Source organism: Takifugu rubripes, chromosome 5 (assembly GCF_901000725.2).
Source record: "Takifugu rubripes chromosome 5, fTakRub1.2, whole genome shotgun sequence".
Taxonomy (NCBI): domain Eukaryota; kingdom Metazoa; phylum Chordata; class Actinopteri; order Tetraodontiformes; family Tetraodontidae; genus Takifugu; species Takifugu rubripes.
Window position 1 is genome coordinate 9,427,914 of NC_042289.1, and position 21,395 is coordinate 9,449,308.

At 49.3% G+C, this 21,395-nt stretch overlaps 1 protein-coding gene across 1 annotated transcript; it reads right to left on the minus strand.

The window, feature by feature from the left end:
- Nucleotides 1–11,753: 11,753 nt before the first annotated feature.
- hs3st3b1a (heparan sulfate (glucosamine) 3-O-sulfotransferase 3B1a) lies at nt 11,754–19,778 on the minus strand. The gene is made up of 2 exons (XM_003964720.3): nt 18,979–19,778; nt 11,754–13,313 (listed from the first exon to the last, which is right to left on the minus strand). The coding sequence occupies exons 1-2, from the start codon at nt 19,470–19,472 to the stop codon at nt 12,695–12,697; spliced, it is 1,113 nt and encodes a 370-aa protein (XP_003964769.1). The 5' UTR covers nt 19,473–19,778; the 3' UTR covers nt 11,754–12,694.
- Nucleotides 19,779–21,395: the final 1,617 nt, after the last annotated feature.

Sequence of the window (21,395 nt, forward strand, 5' to 3'; positions counted from 1 at the left end):
CACATGCACAGGCTCCAGTCCCACATGCCCTTTTTTTAGTTGGTGTGTTTTGGGTTTTTTTTGCGGAACGATTTGACGTGAGTGAATCCTGTGCTAACAGAGGGTTTGTTGGCTGAAGGAGCTCCTCCTCGTGTCCTCAGTCCTGACACAAAGGAAAAGGCCAGTTAATGCCGCTCTGCTCATACAGATAACATATTGGCTGTGTCAAGAAAACTCTGGAGGCCTATAATGGCCTCGCGGCTCCATTTCAAACGTGGTTAACCTCAAGGGTTATTTATCACTGCGAGGGTCACTTGGGGGCACTTAGTGTTTACAGCAGGACATGCAGGGCGGGGGGTGGGGGCTAAATAACCCTCCGCCGGCGGCTGCAGGCACACATGAGCAGCGGCTAGAAAAGAGCTGCATACTTCAGTGACGCGCAGCCGTCGTTAAGCTGTTCCGGTGATGCACCGCAGCGGTCAAGAATATTTACATGCTTTTAATCAGGCGCTTGCTCGGTGTCCCGGGAACGCGTCGGGTCCACTTCCGTGAGACTCCGGAGGCAGCGAGGGACACCCGGCAGACGATACAATGGGCCGCGGCCAGCTGATGGGACCCTGACTGGGACAGACGAGGACTTCAGAGGAGGCCGCGGCCCGCCTCTTTTCTTTTGCTTTAGATTTGTTGCCTTTTCATCCGTGGCGCCCGTCTCCCGGAACAAACCTCAGAGCGCTCAGATGTCGCTAAACGATGTAGAGGACGGTCGAACCGGGTTTATTCATCACGCCCATAAATCTCTGTGAAATCAAAGTCCATCTTTTGCCCACCCTTCTCCTCCGCTTTTGTCTTGCTAATACACATTAGCGCGCGGCTGGCTGCCCACTTTGACGCCGGCCTGGACCGGAGCTGGGTGAAGTTGCAAATGTGGATCCTGGGGGCACCTTTGACCCCCGACCCCTGCGGTGACATTTTTAGCCTCTTCCTTCGACTCCCAACATGAGGAAGGACTCCCTAAAGCTCACTTCCTGTCTAAAACAACCTAAAATTCCCTCTGAGCCATGAAGATAGTTGTTTTCCCCCCATTTTTCCAGCTTCACATACACACAGAGCCGCAGAATTACTTACTAATTATGAAAAAAAAAGACGCAAGCAAATGTCTTTTCTCAGTGATGACATTATTTCACCCGTCCTTCATGTGGAGATGTGACAGAGCCCCGAGGACATCAGGAGCTGGAGGTGAAAACAGCTTTTAAAAAGCAGAAAAAATATTCAAATTCAAGTTGAAACACACACACCTGCGCACACACTGTCTCTCTCTCTCTCTCTCTCTCTCTCTTTCTCACACACACACAAACACACACACAGCTCTGCAGATGTTTGCAGACTTCATCTCCAGCTAGAGAACCTCGTCTGTCACTGATTGAAACAAGCCTGAGAGCAGGAAGTGATGCCCGTCGGCAGAGCGGGTGAAGGATGGCGGTCGTGGCCTAATTGAGAGGTCAAACTGAAGTAGCTGTGTTATTTCAACCTCCGTGACCCCGGCCAGTGGCCCCCGCATGTCTCCCCGAGGATGTCAGAGAGGACGGCGACTCGGGGCCCCGGCTGGAGGTGTGCGGAGTGGCTGTCTCCGTTTGTCCTCCTGGACGGCGTCGGTGACGGATGTTCCCGAGCTTCGGTGGCTGGTGAAATGGCGAAAAGGTAGAATTACACCTTTAACAAACAGGAGGGGAAGAGTGATGGGCCGGGCCGTCTCCTGGGACACAGAAGATCCCAGTCTTATCGCTGGGATTCCTGCGGCTCTTCTGGGACCCCGATCACTACAAATCAGATCAAGTTTAACCCCGAGCACCCTCGTCTGTCATTGGCCGAACACGGCTTAGATAACGGACGGGTCCTCGGACGCTAACCACAGCCACCCACAGTCCGTAACCTTTCCCTCTGTTTATCATGCGCTGCTGTCGGCAGCTTCTCTTGTGTCCCCACACAAGCACGCTAACAACGGATGGCCCCCGACATTTGCAGGGGGGAGGCAAAAGGAGGCATTTCTCAGCTGTTTTTTTTTCTCTCCCCGAGCGTTTGACCCGCGCACTTTAAAAGTGTGAAAGCGGCCCAAAAAAACAAACCCTGCAAGAAAGGTCAGTCCGGAAATGTTAGCCCACTACCGCACCGTTAGCGCTGCAGCTAAGTCACCGTGGCTTTAAAAGGGCCTCAGAGGCCGACAACGTCTAGATGAATCACCAATTATGGCTTTAGAGAGTGTTGAGCAGGACGGCGTGAGTCCGGAAAGGCTTTTAAATGGTATAAACACGGCACAGCCAGTCTAAATCATGTCTGACAATAGTTGTCGCCCTCAGTGTTTGGACGAGTCGGCTTTGAGGGAGAGAAAGACAACATGGGGGAATATCTGCGGGGCCGCCGCTCGCATGGGGTTAACAGGTTCCTTTAAACATCTGCGATGTGCAAATATTGACAGTATCTGCAACAACCTGGCGCACGTCTGATCTCGCAGACTCCAGAGCCCAAACACCTCCTGTGTGATCACATCTTGGCCAGCTGTGTTAGTGCCCCCGCTAAAGCTGGGCGAGGTCCTTCCAGCCCCTCCAGGAGGACAGGCGGGTCGCCCAGGCCGTCAGCTGGGGCCTTTGGCGACGGCGGCGACCTTGACTGTGGGCGGTGGTTACGACAGCTCCAAAGGTGGCAGCCGAGTGACGTAAGACAAACAACAGACAGGACTCTGGACCCAGAGGCAGCTGTCTGTGTCCCCTCTGTCGCTGGAGAATCATCTCCAGAATCAGTTCAAATCCCCTGTTGGGACCTGCGTCCATTTGGTGCCCAGATCCAGGACAGCCGGGGTTTCTGTCCTACCAGGCAGGAAAAGCTTCCTCAAAGGAACGTGGACTGGATCAGAACCAAAATTAAGCCGATTCATACGACGTCGTCAAGCTGTTGTCAGTCAACCAGACCTGATTACAGGAGGTCAGACGTATCAGTTGGTCAGTAGAGGATCGGACTTAAATCAGACGCTGAGGAACCGTCTCTCATTACACGTGTTAATGATATAATAACGATATTGCTCAGTCCAGGGAGGGACGTTATTTAATTCTCACAATGATATAATCTCATTTTAAAACACTTTCTTAATGGGAACAAAAATATTTGAGTAAATGAGCATGAAACTGAAACCCAAATCGATGACACGTGAGACTATTGTGTAGCCCCGCCGGTGTTCAGTTTCCCATCCAGCATAATTAGTTGTGTTTAATCCACGGTGGTGTGACAGTACCCAACGTCTCTCAGATACGATGTGGATTACATTTGGGAGGGGGAAAAAACAACAGTCTCTCTGGAACGTGAACGCCTCGCGTCTCCTCACAAGCTGGGTTTGATCCCCTAAAGGCGGCTCTTTAAACGGACTTTCACATTCTTCAGATATTTTACAAAGCCTCGAGTGGCCACGGCAAACATTGGTCATCATCGGCCGTATCGAGGAGAGCGCCGACTAATGAGCCAGTTAACCTTTCAACCTGACTCCTGATTGGTCAGTGAGGCCGAGCGTGCGTTCCTCCTTCAAAGAGCTCAGTCGATCGGCCTTCGGTGCACCAGGCGTTGACGCGGCTTTACGCCGCTCAAAGCGGCCTAAATTATTTAATATCGACGGGTAACTGAAGTCAGGCCGTTCGCGGCAGGTTAAGGAAGAGTCTTCTCCTCCTGCAGGTCCAACGAGCCCTGCTGCGGCAGCATCACGTGTGCAGCGCTTACAAGTCCTTTCTATTTCGGGCGCGGCGGCTCAGACGTTCGGCTTTTTCCACCCTCTGATATGTTACCAGCAGAGGAGCCAAACACAGGCGCAAACCTTCTGGGTCATAAAGACGATTCATGGAAGGGGAACGTTGGGTTTGGCAGGACCTAGATGAGGAACCGGCGACCGCAGAGGCCGTCGCCGGGGCGTCGGAACTCAACGCCCTACATCATCGCGGCAAAGCACAACAACAGATTTGTCAGCCGAAGGTGCCATCGCACCGGCGACGCCATAAACCATGACATGACGCGGCACAACAAACGCGCATAGAAGAGCAGAGCGGCATGATGATGAGAGCGGTACGTTACACCTTCGCCATCGGCCACAGAGCGGCTCCTGTAAATCTGATCATTACAGTCAGACTTTATTGACTCACGACACGGACGGATTATAAACCCAACATTAATCAGAACTAAATATGAGCTTAGGACACACACACACACACACACACACACACACACACACACACAGGGAATTTATGATACTTTATGATACTCTTTCCTTTAATGATTATTAGCATATTCGCTATCAGGGTGGCTAATGTCATGTTAGATTTCCTTTAAAGTCTCTGTATGTCTCTTAAGATGTTGCCCTGATTGTTTGTTTGTTTTTTGGGGGGGGGGTTAAAACAGGTATGGAGGTGTTAATGGGGCAGTTTTGTTGCTTTATTCTTGTTAAATGTCAGGTGTTCTGGATTCCAGCCTCACTCCCCTATAAAAATGATGGTAAGTTTGGGTTTTAATCTCACAAATATATAAAAGCTAAGATGGGTCCTCTGCTGTTCCACACCGTATCTTTAAATATCAACGCGTAAGCTTGCTCATCGGCCTCAGAGGTGTTCTTTCCCTCCGAGCAAATGCACCGTTAAGCATTTTTTTAAGCTACTGCTCAAACTCGGAAAAAAAAAAAAAAGCGCCGACATCAAAGTTCTGCGACTTGTTCACTTGCAGGTTTGACCTTCACGCCTCAGAATGATGAATGGGCTGTTTTCACATCCATCTGCCGCCGACGGAACCTTTGCGAGGTCCAGATCTGGAAGATGGCAACCAGTTGACAAGCTGGGAAACAGCCATTTGTCATCAATATTGCGTGTGTCAATGAGGGAGAGTTCAGAATGTGTCGTTTTTAATAAGCTTCTCCCAAAGAGCCAGCTCCCAAAGTTCTGAGGAAAGAGAAAATTTATACAGCTGTCTGTGATGACATTTAGCCTGAAATCTGATTTTGCGCCCCATAAAATATCTGTCTGCGCTGAAGGAACCAGAGGCTGTGGCTGAACTTTAGCTGGATATGCACCGGCGGTGGGAGGAACCGGTGGCCAGGAAAGACGGGGATGGGGCCAAGAGGAGAGCAGAAATATCAGCCATTTCAGCCCCTTTGCTTTAAATGAAGTTGCTGGTGCAAAATTGCTCCTTGTCTTAAGAAGCTTTCCAAAAGATTAATTTCTCCAGGCCGTGCTCTGACAATGTAGGTCAGCTGGAGAGCTTCACTCTGGTCCGATCACCAGCTACAGGAGGAGAAAGGCTGCAGAGGAAAGCAAAAGTTCGGCTAAATCTTCTGAGCCGTGTTCTTTTTGGGGGGAAAAAGCTGCTTTGCTCCTGGGCAGAAAGTCTTTTCTCAAGGCTTTCAAACCCTCTGTAACGCTGACGGGTCTTTGACGAGCGCTTTTCGGCGATTCCTTTCCAATGTCCAGAGAATTTGGCTGTTTTATTCACGTGGGAGCTTTTTCAGACAGGCCAAATATGAGCGACGCCAACCACGCCGCCGACTCCATCCCAGCGCTGCAGGGAACTGCCTGTTTTCCAAGGAAAGAAACATGTCGCCCCAAGGGCCAGATGGAAGGGAATAAGGAGACAGGGAAAGAATTTGCTAAATAATGGACGGCGTACAACCGAAAGTGGTCACGCAGAGAAACTGCAGCGTGTAATTCTGTTATTTAAAGCCAGGCTACGGTAAACACACCAGAAGAGACGTAAAACACACGCTCAGGTTGGCCAAGAGGTATAAAATGTCAATCCGGTCGAGGAGTCTGTCAACCGCAGCAGCTCCGTTGAACCCTCTCTGGTTCAAAGGGAGCCTGATGCTCGCTCGGCCCCGAGGTTGGCTTCCAAAACCCGTCCTGTCAGCTCATCCTCGCGCTGTTTGCCAGGACTTTTCGTTTCGCACGTCGTCCGTGACGGCTCGTCTAACGCGGCGCCCAGCTTCAGACTGAATCCCAAACCTTTAGCCACGCTCTCCTGAAGTCACGCTGCGCTTTGATTTATAAAAACCCCAAATAACAACCAGATCTCCCACCAGATCCTTTCCATTATGTACTATCGTTTAAAAAAAACAACCCGTTAAAATATTTAAATGACTCCCGAGGCAGTCACAGAGGGAGATTATTGCTGTTGAGTCAGGCAAAATGGCCCCCTGCAGCCTATTTGCTGCCTATAACACAGTCATTACAATATTCACAGTGACTGTAATCCTATAGGAATAATTGAATTAGTCAGCCTTGTCTCTCCTAATATCGTGACGCGGTGCTCAGAGGCACGGGTCACCGGTCGTCTTGACTAAGTGATCAGCCAGCAACACAAAAATGTCCGGCCGGGATAATGTGCCCACGCTCCAAATGTGGGGCGCCGATTAATGCGCGTGGGCTTTTCACCTGACCTGCCCACATTACGATGAGAGGGATCCGGCGCCGAGCCGGTGGTCGCCTCATATCTATAATATCGCCGTTTGAAGCCAGGGACATGTATTAAAGCAAATTACAGCCAAATAATAAACTTCTCTTTGATCTGTGTGACTCAACAGCTTCTTCTTCTCTTGGCTGCTAAAAATCCAATTTTGGCTATTCCATTTTCCCTGGGGAGGAACCTTCTGGGGAGGAGGAGGGTCATCTCTGCTGACCTCATGCTGATTCTCTGGTGTTTCAAGAGGCCTGGGGTTGTTTTTCCCCAGTAAAACCAGCATCAGCACCTACGATTATACTGGCTGACAATGTTGGCGTTCCTCTTTCGTCTCTTCATCCATATTCAACGGCCTTAAACACCAGATAAGGATCCAAATCTTTCCTTTTACAGGCTGACAGGTGACAGTGTGTCTCTAAAAGATGGCTGCACACGTGACTCAAACAACCACTGATGGGTCTGCAGCCTGACCTTCTCAAACTACAGCAACACTCAGCACCCTCGGCGCCACCGCCACCGCCACCGCCGTTTATGTAGCACTCGCTGACTGAGCAGGGGTATAGAATGAGACGCGTGGAGCACAACCATAGGACAAAGACGGTGTCGTCCCTACGGACGGGACGACTGACCCATATACGCCTCCGTCACCAGTAACGACTGACATCAACCCCACACAGGCGACGAGCTCCTGGAAGATTCCAACTTGTTGCCAACTTGTTACGCCATTTCGGCAGATCTTCCCCAAAACTCCTCTTTTCCAGGACGCAGTTCGGTTGAGCCTGACTTACGATGCCCCCCCACCCCCCCACCCCCGCCACCACCACCACTGACACATCAGCATCTGCTATTCTGTCGCTCATCGCTGCTTTACGGGCTGCAAAGACCAAACACAGGCGCTTTTTTTAAAAAGAAAAGAAAAAGTGGAGCTTGTCTTCTTGGTGACGATGACTGACAGCGCTCCACTGATACCATGGCAACAGGAGGAATTCTGCTCAATAGACCCCGTGACGAATCAGGGCCGCAGTGTTCGCTGGTTTAGAGAGGAGGAGGAGGAGGAGGAGGAGGAGCAGGAGGAGGAGGAGGAGGAGGAGGAGGAGGAGGAGCAGGAGGAGGAGGAGCAGGAGGAGGAGGAGGAGGAGGAGGAGCAGGAGGAGGAGGAGGAGCAGGAGGAGGAGATCAAGTGTGGAGCTTAATCGTCTGTGTGACATCAATCGTCTTGGAACACATGAAACTCCTCGTAACCTGCTTGAATTGATTCTCACGGGGATCCAATCGGAGCGATTAGCCCGAATGAGACGCGCAAATATTGCAGAGAAATGAGGAAACTGCAGCTTCACATTTCCACCTTTGTTAGCCGTCCAGGGTGCCAGGTACCAGGTGCTTCTCTTCGTTTCTTCGTTTCTTGCCGCTGTGTTATTGTCACGTTGTCTCCTGGAGGGTGAAAGCCGTCAGCCGATTCAGTGGTAACGTTTTCCTCTTTCCTGTTAATTATCATCCAGCTTCAGGAGACAACAGGAAACATTTTCCATCTAAGTGGCCCATGAAAATTAGAAGCCATGAAGAAAATTGAGCACAACAGTCGTGCGGCGTGCCAAAGGTCGATGCCGTGATAACACTGACTAGTTTTTAGTGTTTTTCCAGCTAGATATTTACTTTTGTTCCAGCCCAGGGAGACAGATCGGCTCCCCAGCAGCAGTTAAACAGCAAGTTTACTTCCTATTTTCACCCCTTTGATCAGTACAAATTTGTCAAAACTGCACATTATTTTACTCTATTTGTCCTAAATGGTAATAACACTCCTATGCCCCCCCCCCCCCCCCCCCCCCAAGCCTAAAAAAAAATGCATGTTAGCTTAAATAGAGACTCCAAATTGCTCCTTTGCTAGCATGTCCAGACTTCATAAACCATTAAAATCTACAAAAAGAACAAAACTGTAACATTTCTCAGCACTTCTGTCTGTTAGAAAACCAACCCGCGATTCCTCCTTTGGCAGTTTTTGTCCCCACAACAAAAAGGTTTGCATATAGAATAAATAAGTAGCATCAACACCAACGTGATCCAGATCGGAGATAAACAGTCTGGTGTTTGGGCCGTCTTGGGAAATTCCCAGCTCCGCTCTGGCATTGCTTTAATTTTCATTTAATCCCAGGAGCTGAAGTTTAACGAACCAATTAATTGCAAAATCAGATTGTGTCCCCAAAAGCCTGGAAAGGATCTCTTTGTGAAGTGTTTCTCCGGCGCTTACGGCGCATATTGTCCCCAGTTAATTTTTAATTGTAGAATCTCTGTTAAAAGCCAACGAGGCCTTGAGTCATGGAGTCCATCTCAACCCCCTCCCTCCATTTATCCTTGTCCACGGTCATAAAGAAATCAGTTCCACAACACAATTTTATAGGCTATAGCGCCGCGTGGGCTTCCATCTGCTTGATATTGAAATATATCTGTAAGACTCATGCGAACAAACGTCTGGCCTTGAGGCTCAGATGGAACCAAGTCTTCCCTTCCAGATTAGTGCCCCTTAAAAGACCTTTGAAGAACCAGCAGACAGACACCAGACCATGCAACAGACAGTCTAGCCTGTAATCCCAGCGAGGGTCCCTGCGTGTACCCAAATCTTGGATTACAAAGGTGACACTGGTCCACAGTGGGCAGGGGAAGACGCACACCTCATCGGGGTCTGCAGAGAAAGCAGGATAAGACCAGAGAAGCTCTGACATGTCTGAGCTGGGAGGGGTCTCCACCCAATAATGCTCATTACTTAGAGAAGTCCCCCCGTATTAGGATGTGTTTATGACCAGGTCCACCTGTGGCCAGGACCAGGACCAGGACTTTAAGCCATCAGTGATTAAGGATTCCTTCAGATCACCACAGGAAAGATGATCAGTCAGATGATCAGACTGCCCCCCCCCCCCCCCCCGCCAAAAAAAACCGGAACTGAGACGTCGGCTCTTTTCACTGTGAGTCATCCTGAAACAGACCCACAACACGGAGCTATGGTGCTGTTACAGTGACGCACTGGTAGAAATGGAGCATGTGTGATCTGCAGCTGTGAGAAGAATGATCCAGAGACCACAGAGTGATAAACACAACATGTGTGTGTGTGTGTGTGTGTGTGTGTGTGTGTGTGTGTGTGTGCGTGTGCGTGTGCGTGTGCGTGTGCGTGTGTGTGTGTGTGTGTGTGTGCGTGTGCGTGTGCGTGTGTGTCAAGGGGCAACTGTCTAAACCTTCCATTTTGTCCTTCATAGCATGGACTCATCTATAATCGGGGTAAACACAAAGTTTAGTCTTCGACCTGCCTGAACTGCTTTGGAATTCAGAATAAGCAGAGATCCTCAAGGTTACGAAACCAGAACGTCTTCAAGTGGCATCATTACGCCTCCTGAGGTAAAGCTGTGCTCATGCTAATTAGAGCCAAAGTAATTACTAAATCAAAAGTGTGATTAAAAAGAGGTGTACCTCTTTCCCCATCTGTTGCTGCCAATCGAGAGCTAACGAGCTGCAGACCTCGTGAACACGAGCAGCATGAAAACAGGTTGGACTTGATTGCAGTCGCAGCCGTAATGAAGTGTGTGAAAGGACAGAAAGCTCAGCCACGCTAACTTGGATCATGCTAACGTTATGCTACTTCAGTGTGCTAATTAGGAAGTAATGATCAAGCAAAATCAAATGTGTGTAGTATGTATGACGCTAATAAAGTGCGAATGGAAACAGAACACTGTTAAAATTAAATTAATTAAATTACGAAAATCTTGTGTCTCGCTAAATAGTGCAAAAGCAAAATTACACAAGGCCTCATTTTATTTCATTTTTATGCTCCGCACTCGTGACTCTATTGTGCAATTAGACATTTTATAGGAACTCTCACCACGGTTGCGTTGGCAGTAAATGAAGTGGCTCGGACTGGAGGGGGGATTAGATTTGTGTTAGCCGTGTCAGCACAGACTCCAAGTTGACTGGCTCAGATTAAAGCCTACCATCCCCACTGGATTAGGATTAGAGCTTTGAACAATGCAGGAGATTAAGGGACACAGAGGAAGGCAATTGTCTTATTAACCTCTGAAAGGAATCATCCCCACCAGGGCTCGTTATTGGACAGTGCCCCTGTCCCCTGTGGGTGGACTGGGATTGTACCGCTTGGACAAAATGATTTCTTTTAATTCTCTAATGGGGGGTATGAGTACCTTATCATCCTTCCCTTGAAGTGCACGCACCGTGTGGCTCTCACGTGATATTTTCGGTTTTTTGTCCCCCCCATCCCCCATCAGAAGGCTAACTTGTCAACTTCACAGCGGGATTTCAGAACAAGCCGACAAACTTCTCCTTAATCAGCGCTTTGGCGGCTGTGACTCAGCACAGTCGCACCAATTGCAATCATTTCTGCGAGCGTCAACCCAGAGGTGTTTAGTTCACTTCCTGCATCGGTTACATTGTCAGCAGGGTGTTTCGCCGACATATCCGAGCTGCGGTCGACTGTTTTTCCGGCACTCAGCCTCAGAAATTTCTGTCCGTTTGCTCTAACGCAGCAAACCCAACTGCTCCACTATGTTCTACTTTGTTTCTCTCGCTCTGGTCCCTTGGTAGCCCCCCCCCCGTCGACTGGATGTGTGAAGCTGTTCGACGCTCGACGTTGCCAGGTGTATATTTTCCTTGTCTTCCCTATCTTCAAACAAAAGCAGCCTCCGTTACAACAGCCCTGAAGGGATGTGCGCTAACAGCTCCCCAGTCGGGAGCATAGCAATTACAGAACCCCCCCCCCGTAATTGCAAAGGGAGCTGTTTTCCAAGCGATCAGCCTTCCACCAGGGAGAAGGGCCCCATCACCCCTGGAAGCACCGACTAAATGAAGGTGTAGTGGCGAAGAGGTAAATAACGGTTGGTCCTTAATAGAGCAGTGTAGCTAACGTGTGGAAGACAACCTCAGTTGATGTCAGAATACTCAGTTTCTGGAATAAAGCATTTATTTCTTTACTGTTTCTATTCATATAAACGCTTTGAAACGTGACCTCGCTTTATTTGGTGGCTCGCTAGTTGCCCAGAGATACGCGTGAATGCCATTTTTTTTTACACGTCCCTGATGAGTACCCAGCACTGTATGCGTTTGTGGAGGTCATAGCAACACAAGTCCCTCACTGTTAGCAGGGGGAGGAGCCGAGGCGGCCCGCCGCAGTTATCGCCAAAGCGCTAATTAGCCCGTTAGCAAATTAACGCACAGTTCACAAATCCGGCCGTGCACTGTTCCCACAATTCACTTTTATGGTAAAAGGTGTTTGATGCAAAAGGATCTTCAAAAATAAAAATAGCATAAACAGTTTGCAGATATTTTTATTTCTTCATAAAAATTCACACATTGCACAACTTCTCTCTCAAATCTGCCGCGTTTGGGTGTTTAGTGACGTAACGCGCGCAGCAAACTAGTGCCTCGAAATCAGAAGAAATGCCGACAGTTGAGGGTTGAATAAAACTCAACCATATGTGACGCTAACTGAGCAAGTCTGTCTCATTGTCAGGAGGTTTTAATTCTCATTTGTCCACAATTTTAAGCAGCGATTGGAGTTCACACACACGCAGGCGCCAGCTGACGATCATTTCTACTGTGGCTCACCGATGTCGGCCATTTTGTTTTCATGGTTACCAGAACGGGTTCCCGCGTCAGCGTTCCAATGAACAAAGACTATAAATAAGTCCAAAACTCGCATTGGAAACAGATATTATTTAATTAGCTTAAATTTGGCTCAAAAACCCACGGCCATTTGTAGATCCCGGTTTTATTACGGCGCTTGAGAGGTCGAAGTGGAGCCATCGCTCTGATTTAATTGACATGATGAGGAGCTATTACTGCATTGATCCACCTGGCGAGTGGCAGTGGATCAGCTGAGGTCTCCCGCTATCGACCCGACTCAATGGGTCCAGAGACCTTGGGGGGGTCAGGCAAATGTTAAGGGGATATTACCACTTCTGTGTAAAGTTGAATCTCATTCAGCTGGAGGTGAAGCAGAAGAAGGCGAGGGCGGATCCACCATACGATCCCTCCGACCCTGCTTGTTCGACCCGTAAAACTTTGTGCTTTTATACAAAAAAATGTCTTTAGAGCTATCGGTGGCGGATCACGACTAAACCTAGTTAGGCAACTTAGTGAGTGAATACCATAACAATAAATTATCATAAAATAGACTTCTGAGCTTTATACACATCAGTGAGTGCTGTACATATACTGTAGAACGACAAGTTCCAGAACCAGGACCAGATCAGTCCCAACCAAAGTCATGTCCGGTCATTCTGTAAAACTTATTATTAAAGGGTTTATAAAAGTCCCTTAACCTCTGCACGACCTCCGGGTCGATATTTGGATGGGTCCTGCCTTTGGTTTTGCCTAAGCAGTGTGGTTTGCTGTTCCCCTCGGGTCTCTTGAGGCAAGGGAAGCCTTTTGCCGGATTGAAGTGGAAATGCTTCTCCGTGACCACCCTCCTCAGCCCGAGAAAGTCCTGAACGCGGGCCATTTCCCCGGCGGGGTCGCTAATCAGGCGCTCTCCGCTAACAAACAGCAGCTGCTCCATGGGGAAGTACTGCAGCCAGCGCTCCAGGTGCTTAGCATACATGCCAATCTGAACGGCGCTCCACGTGGTGTCAATAAGACCCGCCGACAGGTTCTTGAACGTCAGGCTCTCGAAGGAGGGGATGTCCGGCTTCTTGGAGCGGGTCTGGGTATAGTCTGAGATGGCTCGTGTGACCGGATCCCGCACGACCACAATGAGCTTCGTGTCCTTCGACATGGTGTGGATCCGAGCGGGGACGTCTTTGGTCACGTAGTAGCTGGGGGTTTTCTCCATGGTCATCTGACCGTCTGATGACGTGGGCATCAATTCCCTGCAGGGGACACAGGAACGGTCATTTGATGTGTTTTAAGAACTCACACGCAAAATAATAAGATTCCTATCAGTAATCTGGGATCGCTTGTCAAAAGACTACAGGCTAAACACAAGAGGCAGCTGTAGATGGAGCCCTGGACCCGGACTACCTGTGGACGATCGGAATACAGCCAGTTAACTAAACGACTAAAGTGAACTCATTATTAGGATTAGGCCAAACACGTTAGTCGACTGGCGGGCCGGCGTCGTTGCCACGATGGTGTTAGCGTAGCTCAATAACTTGGCTTTTTTTTTACAAAACCTTTTCTGGTTCGTAACAATCGGGCTGTTCTGGAATATAATCCGAATTAGATTAATCTGAGGAAAAGTCATGCACTTCACCTCGGGAAAAAAAAAGGATCGCCGGTCATTCCAGCGTGCGCCGATCCACTCGTGCCGTGATTGCGAGCAGCAGATCTAAACGGAGCAACGGGGGGAAGCCGAGCAGCCATGTCATTAAAGTGATTGCGATAATTTCGGAACCATCTGTTGTTACATGCGCAGGGAGCTGGGATGTTCCTCCCCAAACCCGGCGGCTTTCATCTTGCAAATTTATGCGGTGGAAACAGCCAGAAAACGAGCCACAGCATTTTGGCTTTGCTCTGAGAAAAAGCCAAAGCGATTGTGGGTAAAGTAACATCAGCCCTGCCTCATTACTGCCTTAAAACACACGCACACACACACACACACACACACACACACACACACACACAAGGGTTTCTGCTTCTTCCTCAAATCACCTGCTTGCAGCAGCCTCGTGTCTTTCACATTTACTTCCCCTTTTGCTTCGCTTTGAGATTTTGTCTCGTTACAGGAAAAAAAGCTAAACCTAATCTAGCTGATAGTTTTGGGAGACACAGATGACTCCTTCTGATCCCCCGGCAATTAACCCTTCACGTCTCCTGGATACGCTCAAAAGGAACGCTGCTTTCCTCTTGGGGGCAAGAACAGCCAGCAATCAAACTTGGAAAACGCACGCGTCAGTCATTTTAGCAGAGATCGACTACGTCTCGTCTCCGCGGGGGCCGACGGGGGGGGGGGGGGGGTTTAAAAGTCACTCTGCTTCATAAACACTGACGACAACATTACGCTTCATCCATCAATCAGCAGCAAAATACAAAAACAATTCAGTAATAAAAGTGCAACCGAGCATGCGAATTGTGCACGTTGGACGCCAGAAGTCCAAGTTATGTAGCTAAAGGTGCACCAGAGTTCATGTTGATGCCTACAGAAGGCTGCGTAGCAGCTGTATCAGGTGGAGGAGGAACCAGATGAAATGAAATCAAGCGGAGGCCGCCGGAGAGGAAATTCTCTTCACGCTCCGCTCTGGATGCTGGTTCTGCACTCCTGTGCGGCAGCAGCGCTACCGCGTGCATCAGCCCTTCTGTAATCTGCAGACAGATATTAATCCTGGAGTGTTGTGTTGCATAAGTTGCCCGTGTTTTGTCTGCCGGCCGGTCAGGTGTGACCATTAAAAAGGCTGCTCGGGAGGCAGCCTTTGAAAGCGGCTGCCTTGTTTACATTCGCTGCTATCAGGAAGCTGGTTCAAAGGTAGGAATTTACAACACTGCGGCGTGGATCCCTCAACAGTGAGTTCACCAAAGTCAGGAACAAGTTTGGGCCAGAAACCTTAGCTAGGTGCACGTATATACTTAACATCTTGCCATATGCAACTGCCTCTTATTAGCAAGCATTTTGTAGCAGTGGGGAGATAATAGCAGCAGACTGGCTCTGAGGAAGGTTCAGGAACGGTGGGAAATATTCCTCCTCTCACACAGGATGGGAGGTGATGGTATGCCCCCACTTATACTAATCAGACAAATATAACCAGAGATGAGTTCCAGACAGTAATCAAAGAGGAGCCCGTCGTTAGGGGAGCTCGTTTTGGTCGCTGCAAGCTTTTTATCACGCGTGTGAAAGTCGTCCTGGGCGCTCGGGCCCTTCACTATCTCAACAGCATTCCTGAGCTGCCATGATAGTGCCGAGATCGTCTTTTTCCCCATCCGCAACTGTTCCTGTCAGTACGTGGAGCTCAAGGCCGCCCGGCAGTCTGACGGAGAGAGGAGGAGGAGGACACAGAAGAGTACATGAGCCATTCTGGCTTCCGTCACGCAGCTGTCAGCCTCGTATTAACACATAACAGTTCTGACACATGGAGGAATATGGAAACCTGAAGTGCTTTTTTAATAAATATCAGGGTGGAGCAGCTGTTAGAAAGACAAAAAATCCCAACAATAGGGATCACAAACACTGTTTAAGCTCTTTACAACTCTGACAAACAGTGTTTGGAGCGGTTCCGCCTGCAGTCCTGTCCATATAAAGAGGCTGTTTGATGTTAGCAGCCCGGAGCAACACATAAATGAAATAGACAAACACTTTTCTCCATTGTGTAAAAGCAGAGCCAGAGATATTATAGATGGGGATCCATCTTAAGGTGGTGATGTCATCCGGAGCCAGAGGCTGCACATTTAATTACCGGAGGATGTTTTTGTGGAGCCGACGAGGCCAGTCAGGCCTCAAAGTCAGACGCGAAGCTTGAAGTACAGCCACAGGAATTTAAGGCTGTTTAAGACAACAGACGTGCGTAGCAACGCTAACCTTTCGGGTGTGTCTGGAAGAGTGACGGCCGCTCAAAAAAAAGCCTCTTTCTTTGTAAAATACATTTGGCCCCTGTTGCCGTTCGTGACGGTTCAAGAGGACCGGCGAACACTGGCGAGGCTTCAAAGAGAGAGAGATTCAAAAGTTGCTCCAGTTTACCATCAGGGGGTCTCTGAGGTGGAAAGAAAGACAGAGGCAGGAAACAGCACATGTTCTCTGAAGATGAAGAACTCGGGAGGATATAATGGAGCGCGCTTCTTTGGTTCCACTCGCTCCAAAGTGTTGCAATAAGAGCTGCGGTCTGACGGCGGCAGGCAAAAGCCCAAAGAGTCGTCGCGGCGAATTAAACCTGCAGACGGGCGGGGGGGGGGGGGGGGGGGGATGCGGGTTTGGATGCTGACGGCGTCGCGGACGGCTGTCATCATTTCTGTCTGCAGGAGCCGGCAGACGCGACAGGAGGGCTCGGCGTTAGAGCGCAGGGCGCTTGGGCAATATCGGATAGAAGCGTACGTGGGTTGTTTCGTTGAAGGGTCTCATTATCGACGCCGCTCTCGCTCCTTTGCCCGTCACTTCGCTGACGCATCAGTTTGCGCCGAGTTCTGCCTCTTCTATCAACGGCCCCATCACTTCTCCCAACACCAGCGTGTCCGCAAAGCGGTGAGTAAGCAAGAAAACTACTTGTGGACTCAGATGAACCGACTCCTGGGAAACACAAGTTCCTCACAAGCCTTCCTGAAAGTAAAGGGAAAAACAAAACAAAAAAGATGGATAGTCAAGTTTGTCTTTTTCGGGGGAAGGGGTGGGGGGGGGGGGGGCAGGTTCCAGTGAATGGCCTCTCTGATGAACTCCTGCTGGGCTCCTCGTCAAAGGGCACTTTCACCCTTCTGAGCACATTTGCATACAAAGTGAAGGCAGAGAAAACATGTTTCACACTAATTGTCTCCTCTTTTATTATCAGGGTTAATGCAGGCCCCGGGGGTCCTCCAGCACTCCCTTTCACTGAGCTCCATAATACTGTTGCACTTTTTAAAAGACTCACTTTAAATTTACTGCCCTCTATCTGCCACTGGCCTGCGGTAAGCTTCCCTGGGGCTCAGCGGAGGATTACGCTGTCTTCCTCAACACCCTTGGCGTGTTAATAAGAAGGCTGCTCGTTGTTCTATATGCGGCGCCTCGAGAGAAAACACACCATCGCGGCAATTAATTAATATGAAGTGAAGAACACGGGGAGCCTCCGTTTCCAGCGCGCTTTCAGTGATGAGCAGTTAAACTGCCGGGGTAAGACGAACGAGAGGAAGCCGGGATGCTTCTGTGAGAGGCTGCTCTGACTGAGTGTTTTGTGGTCAAGCTCCCGCTGTGCGGGGGCCTCCTCTGTACGTGGGGCTCCGGCAGGAAGGACACAACAGGGCCCACAGAGGATGGACACACCAATCACAGCCGATAAAAGTTGCAGCCACGGCTCAATGCCACCGCGGGAGCTGATAAGCCCACCCAGCAGACAGCTCCTCTCCCCGCACCAATAGTCTGGGGGGCAACAAAGTCAAACATATGGAGGCTTTTTTTTCCCTCTCTTCTTTATTTCTCAGATGGAATTCAAGTTGAAGATGTGGGACGACACCAGAATTCCCTTGCATGTTCGACACTGTTCAGCTGTCAGGCTTGACCTCACATCTTGGTCATACACAAACAAAACTGCTCCGTCGGCCCTTTAATTCCCCTAAATTAATGAAAACGTACTTCATTTTTCGGCGTTGGGGCTTTTGATGAGTTCCTGCAGCTCTTGTGTAAAGAGGAACAAAAGGTCCAGCTGCTGCAGACCCATCATCTCAAAATGTCCCAAACCTGCCTGGAAATTCTCACCGGAGCAGAAGCAACAGGTCCTTTTTGATCAACGCTCTGCTCGCTCTATTGTGGCTTGATGGAGCCGCTCCGAGAGCGTGTCTCGCTCCTCTGACATTGTCTGATCTCGGCCTCGGTCAAACGGACACTTGAAACAAGAGTCTCGCCTATTATCACGCATGAACAATGAGTGGCCGCTCTGGAGGGCGTTCAGCTCCAGTCCAGGAGCAGTTCGGCAGCACAAGTTGATAGTTTTTCACAAATGAGTTGTGTCTGTTGTTCGTTCCGGCTACGTTGTGCAACGACACAGCTGAGTCAATATTAGCTGGCATATTGCAATGAAAGGTGCAAGGACGACAGTTGCCATGGTGGAGAATACAATAAAGATCTCATTATAAGCAATTCTAAAGATGCGCGCCGCTTCATTCCCTCATCTGCCTTTGACATTGATGTCATTTTGTATTGAAGATCAAAACTAATTGAGGCCTCTAAACCAATACACTGGAACATTTAATAATCCCAAATCCTGCCTCTGGCTGCTCAGAGATGGAGGCATGCAGGATGTAAATTGATGGCTCAGAAACTGCACGTCTGAACCCCGTCCAGCGTTTAGACGGAGACGCCTCTCCGTTTTCCTATCTAACGTTCCTACTCCTGTCAGAGAGGACGAGTTGGATCCACGAAAAGAGGAGATTCCTGGAACTGAGAGCGAAGGTCGTGCAAACACGCAGGGCATTGCTTTCACAAACAAACGTTGGAAAGATGGAAAGTTCTGGTGGGGAGGAATCGGGAGGCCTTGAGTTCCAGGCCATAAAATTAGACTGCAGCTGCGCTTCTTCAGTCACCCTCGTTCTCCCCATATTCACCTAAAGTGACGATCACAAATGCTCACGTTGCGCAGCATCGTCTTCAACCCCTGCAATCATCAGGCTGAATCTTCTGAGAAACGCTGCACAAAATGAAATTATCCTTTAAATAGACCCGTGAACGCGGACCCAGAGAGACCTGCCTAATAATCATTAAGGGCTCGAACCAGAGCCTGAAGTTACAGTTCTCCAAATATCCTTTTACGCATGACGCAGAGCAACAGGCTCTTTTTTGTGCCAGTTTGGCGTAACTGCGCGGAAGAAGCCAGCGAGGCCGGTCTCTGTCCGCACTCACACCTGAAAGGAAGCGAGCAGATGTACCTGTACCACTCCAGTCCCTTGTCGTAGTTGCGGTCGAAGAAGTGCGGCTCTGCTCCCACAGCTCGGATGTCTGGATGCAGGCGCAGGAACTCCAGCAGCGCCCGGGTTCCTCCTTTCTTCACCCCGATGATGATCGCCTGCGGCAACTTTTTACTTTCTGACTCGTTGAGGAAACCTGACATGGCGTTGTCGTCTAACGCCTTCACCTCTCCCCTGATTTCATCCCACTCCTCTCCTTTGCCGTCCAAGTCGTTCTCGTTGTTCAGCAAGTCCCTGGACGCGCCGAGAGATGACTCCGTGTTGTCGGTGTCTGCGGCGTTGTGGTGTCTGCTCACCGAGCCGTGCGCAAGGTTCGGCACCGTTGAGCAGTAACCAACACAACAGTAGATCATGTAACCCCAGAGGGACAACATGATGCAGAACAGAAAGAGCTTGTTTTTCACGTGGGATGATGGCACAACATGTAGATTTTGTAAAATCAGACTATATTCCATAGGACGGCCGTGGAAAAGTTGCGTTCCAGTTACCAGGCATTTTGGCACAGGCGCATCACTCCTCTGCCATGGCGCAAATCCTGGATCCTTTGCGCAACTTCCACAAACAGTGTGGATTAAATTCAAAGGTGGGGGCTCCAGCCCCGTTTCTTCTCCAAATTCTCCCTTAAAGTAGAAACGATAGGTAGCCCGTTTTATTTTAGGCCCAAACTGGAAAAATAAATAAATAAAACAGGTGCTGAAAGTATCGCCAGGTGTGCGACATGCAGGCGCGTCAGTGACCGGGGTCCTCTCTCATCACTGGTGTGTGTGAACGGTCACAGAGGCACCACGTTACTTACCCCAGCACCAGCATCAAGCTGGACATAATCCGACAAATACACTTCCGGTCCATACTTTCATCGTACGCCTGCACCCGTTTAAAAAGAATGAAGCGGAACACAACCCGATAACACAGCAACTAAAACAATCGCTTGGCAACTTTCAAAGGAGAAATCAATGTAAGGAGCGGTGCTAGTTAAAGGATTTATCCTTTGTAAACGTTTTAAAATAAAGACCAAGAGGTTGGGAAGTCGTGCTTTTGTTTTGAAAGTCGTGTAAATAGCGGCGTCTTTCTGTGTGGTGAACAGGAGCTGTGAGTGTTGAATGCACTTTAAATCAGGTGACATGATTCGTTTATTGTATGTACATTTATTGCTCTGAATGCTGATGGAAGACAGTTCGTTCAGATTCAGTTTGCTTGGGATAAGAACGTTCGATCTCAACGAGGCGACGACCAGTGGGAGTTAACTGGCCTCACAATCCTGCCTAAATACCTGTGGGCCTCATCGCTCCCAACATAAACATGCTGCTGTGCACAAATAGAATCTTATCAAAGAAATGTAGCCATTCATAAAAGTAAATCATCTACTTTATAGGACAGTGTGTGTGCTGAGGGTGGGGGCTGGGGTGGGTGAGTGTGGGGGGGATGTTGGCACCTTTTCTTGATGCTGGGTCAAAGGCCTCCTGTCCCATTGCACCCCAGAGCTATCAGAGGATTAGCAGGATTAGCCAAGAGCTGCCATGTCACTCAGACCACCCTGCCCCCTCATCTAAGCCCCTTATCTCATATCTCAGACACCGCTTTTTATGATACAGTGTGCGTACGTGCGTATGTGTGTGTGTGTTCTTTAATCCCAGTTGCACTTTTACAGTGAAGGAGCACCAGATAACCTGGAATACGTGCGCGTCTGCTGCTGTGGTCGTCACTGTTTGCCCCCCTTGCTCCCAACACCTTCTATCTCGGTGTGGAGTGCTCGTACTTGTAACTGTGGCTGGATGGTGAGTTCAGGCGCAGCCATGGTGTTCATTTTGGGCGAAGGACGTCGGAAAGGCTATCAAAAAAAGTGTTTTATATAGTGCATTACAAGAAAAATTGAGAAAATTGAGAATCTACACAGACGTTACAAAAAAAGTAACACAAAACAGGTTGAAGGTCAAACTGTCAGAGCTTTTTTTGCTTCCACTGACAGATCTTTTAAAGTGCAAACAGACTTTCCAGACTCCCTGAAATGACGATTGGTTCCATCTGTTGTGCCTTCTGATGCACTGAGACAATACGTCATAGATGCATGCACGCAAGTGCACGCTCACGTGCGCCATGCCATCTCGGTAGGGCCCAGCTGAAGCATAAAGGACGCTGTAGAGGGAGTGCGTGCCTAACTCACCACAATCACGCTAAGTGAACCGTGTTAACGGCTCCGTTCCTCTAGCCTAAACAGATGACATAAACGGCTCTTGCACACATGAAAGGCAGATGTTTAATTAGGAACCTGCATCAGGACACTCGCTGACATCACCGTTTAGCTGCAGCATAAACACTCATTCCGGGGGCCAGCAATTTTCTAATATTCACCTCTAAAAGGTGTTTTTTTTACCCCCCCC